Raw genomic sequence first — 6,717 nt, forward strand, 5'->3', positions numbered from 1 at the left:
AGTCGTCCTTCCTCAGTTGGACTTACCCGCCTGGTCCCCCAATATTTCCAAATTATCTCTTGTCTTTTCTATTTCATTTGTGTGCGGCTCCTCTTCCAGATATTGAACCCTGAACCACGTGGGACGTGGAGGGAAACATTTACGACAGCTTATATGTTGTTGTGGAGTTGTTTCCCTGTCTCTCTTCCTGGATGTCAATACTGTATCCTGTTTATCATTGTACACTTAGGCCACTCTGTAGTGCCTCCCATATAGTATATACTCAATAAATACCTATTGTATGAATGGACGTATGTCCTCTACAATAGGAAATTAGTGTTATGTGCCCATTACCCATGGAAAGCCACACCAGAGGGTGCAAACTTTCTGGAAAGGGCCAGATGGAAAATATTTTTAGTTCTGTGGGCCATGTGGTCTCTGTTGCAGTTATTCAGCTCTGCCATTGTAGCACAAAAGCAGATGCAATACATAAATGAATGGACGTGGTCAGATTTGGCCCAAATAAGCCCAGGCAGGCCATAGTTTGCCAACCCTTGATCTATACCAAGACACAGGAACAAAAGGAACTGGTTTCAGGATCTTAATTCCAAGACTGAAAAGGTGTAGGGGCCGATCTAGCCAAGCTGGAATATCTTACTACTTACGTGACTATGACCATAACAGTCTTCCTCTGGCCCTTCAGCTACCTGTGGCTTTCAGGGACACCTGTTAGTCCTTTGTGGCCTTTATTTATGCTTGTTTTATTTTGTTTTTCATCCATTCCTGGGCTGGTCTTGCCATTCTATCCTGAATTTCTTTTGCTCACTCTCCTTGGATACTGCAACCATTTCTGACTAGAGACAAAGAGAATATTCACCCTTGGCATCAGCTCCTACTAAAATGCATTTCCCATCTTAATGACATAATTTTATTTTTCAAGAGTCTATTCCCTTATCTTAAATTCTGTGTCAGTTTGTACCATCCAAATACAGTGGAACCTCGGTTCTCGAACTTAATTTGTTCCAGAAGGCTGTGCGAGAAGTGATTTGTTCAAAAACTGAATCATTTTCGCCCATTAGAAATAGAATTAATCTGTTCCAGACCCCCAAATGATTCCTTGTTGTAACCTTTCTTATATATGGTACATGTCTAATTTACTGTTTAATCTACAAATAAACACTTCTTTTCTTAAGTTTATCGAACCACCCCTACTAGCCTTAAAGGAATCACTTTTAGCATTTGGTCCAGGGATGTCTTTCAGGTCAGCATGCAGCATCTTTGCTTGTTCACATATCACTGCCTCCCAAGTGCTGTCCCTGCCTAACTGCTTTTCCTTTATCCAAATCAACAACAGTTTTTCTACCTCTTCCATCGCCTGTGATCAGTTTCTTTCACATCCTTAGCAACATTGGCACTCTTGATGGCCGCTTTATGTTTTAAAATTTTGCTAATCATTGATTTCTCCAGCAACAAAAGCATTTTTTCCTTTGTTGCCTGGGAGGTGCTTTTGGTCATGCTGAGGTATAAGCTTGAAAGGATTGTCAGTGGAAGTTTGGTTTGACAAGAGAGACCTTTTCTCTGAACAACTTGGTCAAGAACCGAATGTTGGAAATGGGAAGGTTCGAGAAATGAGGTTTCACTGTAGATATTAAACTTCATGAGAATTCAGGGACCTTATCATTTTAGTTAGTGTTGGCATGGCATATCTTTTCCATTCTTTTATGTTTAGCCTTTCTGTGTATTAATATTTACAGTGTGTCTTATTAGGAACATATAGTTTTGATAATCCAGCCTGATAATCTTTTTAATTGGAGTATTTAGTCCAGTTACCTTTATTGTAATGATTGATATACGTGGGTTATTGCTCCATCTTTTTGCTTTCTATTTGACCCACTTTGTTTTGTTCTTCTCTGTTCTTGCCTTCTTTTGGATTCATTAACTGTATTTTATTGTTCCACTTTGATCCTCCATTAATTAGTTATAACCTTCTTTTACTTTCCTTTTAGTGGTTATCCTACATATTATAATATATATTCTTGACTTGTTAGTCTAATAAAAATGGATTTTTTTTTACTATTTCTCTGCTAATACTAGAATCTAAGAACACTTTAATTTCATTTACACCCTCCCACCTTTTGGATTATTCTGGCATGCATTTTAATTCTATGGATCTTTTACACACCACATGACGTTATTATTACTGTTTTGTACAATTAGTATTCATTTACATTTACACACATATTTTACTCTTTACAGTGTTCTTTATTCTTTCCTTCATAGCTGGGATTTTCTTTCTTCCCGAAGAACTCTCTTTAGTATTTCTGTGCTGATAATGAATTCTCTCAACTTTTTGCATATGTACGTATCTGTATTTTGCCTTCAATTCTGAAGGTTGTATTCTTTGAATATAGAATTATGGGTTGGCAGATCTTTTCTTTTTGCATACTAACATGTTACCTCATTCTCTTTAGGCTTTGATTGTTTCTGTTGAAAAGTCAGCTCTTTTTTTCTTTTTTAAAAATTAAATTTATGCCAGAACCGGTTTGGCTCAGGGGATAGAGCGTCGGCCTGTGGACTCAAGGGTCCCAGGTTCGATTCCGGTCAAGGGCATGTACCTTTAGTTGCCGGCACATCCCCGGTGGGGGGCTTGCAGGAGGCAGTTGATCGATGTTTCTCTCTCATCGATGTTTCTGACTCTCTATCCCTCTCCCTTCCTCTCTGTAGAAAATCAATAAAACATATTTAAAAAATTTTAATTTATTTGGGTGACATTGGTTAATACAATTATGTAGCTTTTAAGAGTACATTTCTATGACACATCATCTGTATATTGCATTGTGTGTCCACCACCCAAAGTCAAGTTTCCTTTCATCACCATATTTTTTACCCTCTTTACCCTTTACTACCCCTCACCTCCCTTCCCTCTGGTAGCCACCATACTGTTGTCGGTTTCTATGAGATTTTTGTTTGTTTCTCTTGTTTGTTCATTTGTTGCTTTCAGTTTTATATCCCACATGAATGAAATAATATGGTTCTTGAATTTTTCTGACTTATTTTGCTTAGCATGATATTCTCAAGACCCAGCCATGTTGTTGCAAATGTCAGTATTTCATTTTTTCTTATGGCTGAGTAGTATTCCATTGTATATATGTACCATATTTTTATCCAATCATCTACTGAGGTACACTTTGGTTGTTTTCATGTCTTGGCCACCATGAATAATGCTGTAATGAATATAGGATGTATATATCTTTGCAAATAAACGTTTTCAATTTTTTTTGTGTAGATACTCAGGAGAGGGATTACTGGGGCATATGGTAACTATTCTTAATTTTTTGAGGAACGTCCATACTGTTTACTTTTAAAAAAATATGTTTTTATTTATTTCAGAGAGAGGAAGGGAGAGGGAGAGATGGAAAAATCAATGATGAGAGAGAATCGATTGGCTGCCTCCTGCACGCCCCCTACTGGGGGTTGAGCCTGCAACCCGGGCATGTGCCCTGACCAGGAATTGAACTGTGACCTCCTGGTTCATAGCTCCATGTCAACCACTGAGCCACACCGGCCGGGCCATACTGTTTTCCATAGTGGCTGTACCAGTATACATTCCCACCAGCAGTGAATATGGGTTCCTTTTTCTCAACATCCTCTCCTACATTTGTTATTACTTATCTTGTTGATAATAGCCATTTTAACAGGTGTGAGGTGATACAATGGAGAAAAAAAAAGCCTCTTCAATAAATGGTTCTGGGAAGCCTGGCCTGTGTTTTTAAGTGGTTAGAGTGTGGGCCCCATGCACCAAAGGATTGCAGGTTCGATCCCCAGTCCCCCTGGGGGTGCATGTGGGAGGCAACCCATCAATGTGTCTCTCCCACATTGATTTTTCTTTCTTTCTTTCTCTTTCTCTCTCTCTCTCTCTCTCTCTCTCTCTCTCTCTCTCTCTCTCTCCCCACCTTCCACTTGCTCTAAGAATCAATGGGGAAAATATCCTCAGGAGGGAGGTTTAACAAAAAATAAAAATTAAAAAAATGAATGGTGTTGGGATCAAAGACCTAAATATAAGATCTGAAATAATAAACTACACAGAAAGAAAACATAGGTTCTAAACTTACGGACCTTGGTCATAGAAAAGATTTTATGAATTTGACCCCAAAGGCAAAGAAAGTAAAAACAAAACAAAACAAAAAAAATGAATGGGACTGTCAAACTCAAAAGCTTCTGCACAACAAAAGAAACCACCAATAAAACAAAAAGGCAACCAACTGAATAGGAGACGATATTTGCAAACAATAGTTCCGACAAGGTGTTAATATCCAAAAACTGGAAAGAACTCATCCAACTTAACAGCAAAATAATTATCCAATTAAAAAATTGGCAGAGGACCTGAACAGACACTTCTCACAAGAAGACATACAAATGGCCAACAGATATATGAAGAGGTGCTTGACTCACTAGCTATTAGGGAAATGCAAATCAAAACTATAAAGAAAAGTCAGCTCTTTGTCTTGTTGCTCCTTGGAAGGTCAAGTGTCTTTCTGTCTCTGCTTTTGATTTTCCATATTGTGTACTCTGTGCCTGCCAGACACTGTATATGGGGTCAAAACATAACTAAAACATGTTCCCTGCTCTTAGGATCTTACATTCTAGTAGAGGAGGAAATTATGTCAACCTAGAGACCACAACATGATATAAACTCTAGCAAGATGTGTATTTGTATTATTAAAAAACATATGACAAGGGAGAATGATCAATTCTTTATAGGATGAGCATTTAAAGGCTCATCAAAGGGAATTTAAAGGCTGTGAGAGAGTTCACCAGGTAGACAAAGGCATGAAAGGGGACCACATTTCAAGCTCAATAGCCACATGGGCATAATGGCTGCTGTATCGCACTGTGTAGGTCTGTAGCTTACTCAAAACTCTCCTCTTAGATTTTACCCATGTCCCTGCAACATCTGGCAACGCCACACCCATCTTTCCCCCCTGAAACTTTTGAACCATTTCATTGTTCTGGTTTTGACTCCTCTGTCTTCCTTCCTGGCTCCTCTTATTGTACTCCATCTGAAATGTGGGTACCCCCCTTGATTTAGGCCTGGACCTCTGGGCTGTCTCTCCACACTATTCGTTGCTTTTATTTGCATCCTCTCATCCCAGATCAACTCATCTGAAAACACGCTCATCTTCCTTCCTTCCTTCCGTCCTGATCCTTGCTAAACTTAGATCTGCCTCCTGTTTCACCATTTCAACTTTAAAACTTCAGAGTCATCCTTGACACTGTCCTGTCTTCTATCACCCATGGCCCATAAGCTACCAAATCTTGTGGATTCTTCCCTCTTAATGAATCTCAAACCTCTTTCTTCCATCTCTGCCATCCAGTTAGTCCAGTACGTTATCATCCCTTCATGTCCAGGCGATCTGAAATATTCTCCTTTGTCCAGTTCATCCTGCAAGTCATGGGTTGGCATTTGAGGTCCCGCACATTTTTACTTTAACATTCTTTCTCAGCCTTACTATCTGCCATTCCATCTCAAGGTTTCTCTTTAAATCAGTTGGCCAACTTGTCTCCCAAACATATCACCCACATGCATTTGAAAACTTAAGAAATTCTATCTACACACACACGCACACACACACACACACACATGCATGCACACACATACACATGCGTGTACGCGCACACACAGCAGTCAGGAAATATGAACGCTCCGCCTTTTCTATGAAGATTTTTTTTCTAATCTAAACGACTCCTTTCCTTTGAGCTCCTGTAGCATTAATTTACTGCATTATTTTATAATGTAGTGAATTAATGATATACTTGCTCAATCAGACTGTTAGTATTTTAAACATTTGAATTTTCAGCACTGTGAAAATTGTCTTCTTTTGTGTGTCTCACACATAGTTGTGAATCAGATGATTATAAGTTGATCCTTCAAAAAGTCCTTCCTTGATGTAAATATTAGCTTTAGTATTTTTCGTTTTGAAATGTATATGGTGAGGTTAGATGTCTTTTATTTGAAACATTCCATCATTCGCGGGGAGAATTGTCAGTTTTCTAAAATGGAATCTTTAACCTGATGATGTAATACAATGCAATTCTATAATTGCAGAGAGAGATATTATTGGAGAGAGACAGAAGTAAACATGTTTGTGGATTTTTCCTTAGGTTGACACGGTCAGAATTGTTCACATCCATTCTGTCATCATCTTGCGACGTTCTGATAAGAGGAAGGACCGAGTGGAAATTTCGCCAGAGCAGCTATCTGCGGCCTCAACAGAGGCGGAGATATCCTTATTGGTTGATGAGAAGTTGTTGTTTTTTTAAAAAAATATATTTTATTGATTTTTTACAGAAAGGAAGGGAGAGGGATAGCGTTAGAAACATCGATGAGAGAGAAACATCGATCAGCTGCCTCCTGCACACCCCCCACCGGGGATGTGCCCGCAACCAAGGTACATGCCCTTGACCGGAATCGAACCTGGGACCCCTCAGTCCGCAGGCCGACGCTCTATCCAGTGAGCCAAACTGGTCAGGGCTTGATGAGAAGTTTTTATGTGCTCTGGGGCTTCTAAGCCAGGTCCCTCTGTTTGCTACCTTAGCCTGCTTTAGGAGGAGGTTTCACAGGTTTTCTTCCTGGTGACTCCCAGTTTTTTTTTAAAATATATATTTTATTGATTTTTTACAGAGAGGAATGGAGAGGAATAGAGAGTTAGAAACATTGATGAGAGAGAAACATCAATC

The 6,717-nt window shown here is 39.2% G+C and overlaps 1 protein-coding gene across 3 annotated transcripts in view; it reads left to right on the forward strand.

Moving 5' to 3' along the window:
* Positions 1-6,717, forward strand: part of BRCC3 (BRCA1/BRCA2-containing complex, subunit 3) — a 32,678-nt gene that overhangs the window by 6,948 nt on the left and 19,013 nt on the right. For all 3 annotated transcript variants that reach the window (XM_005885018.2, XM_014532383.1, XM_005885019.2), the window contains one exon: positions 6,142-6,261. In XM_005885018.2, the coding sequence (XP_005885080.1) occupies positions 6,142-6,261 (120 nt within the window). The remainder of the gene's footprint in view (positions 1-6,141; positions 6,262-6,717) is intronic.

Source organism: Myotis brandtii, unplaced genomic scaffold, assembly GCF_000412655.1.
Source record: "Myotis brandtii unplaced genomic scaffold, ASM41265v1 scaffold889, whole genome shotgun sequence".
Classification (NCBI taxonomy): Eukaryota; Metazoa; Chordata; class Mammalia; order Chiroptera; family Vespertilionidae; genus Myotis; species Myotis brandtii.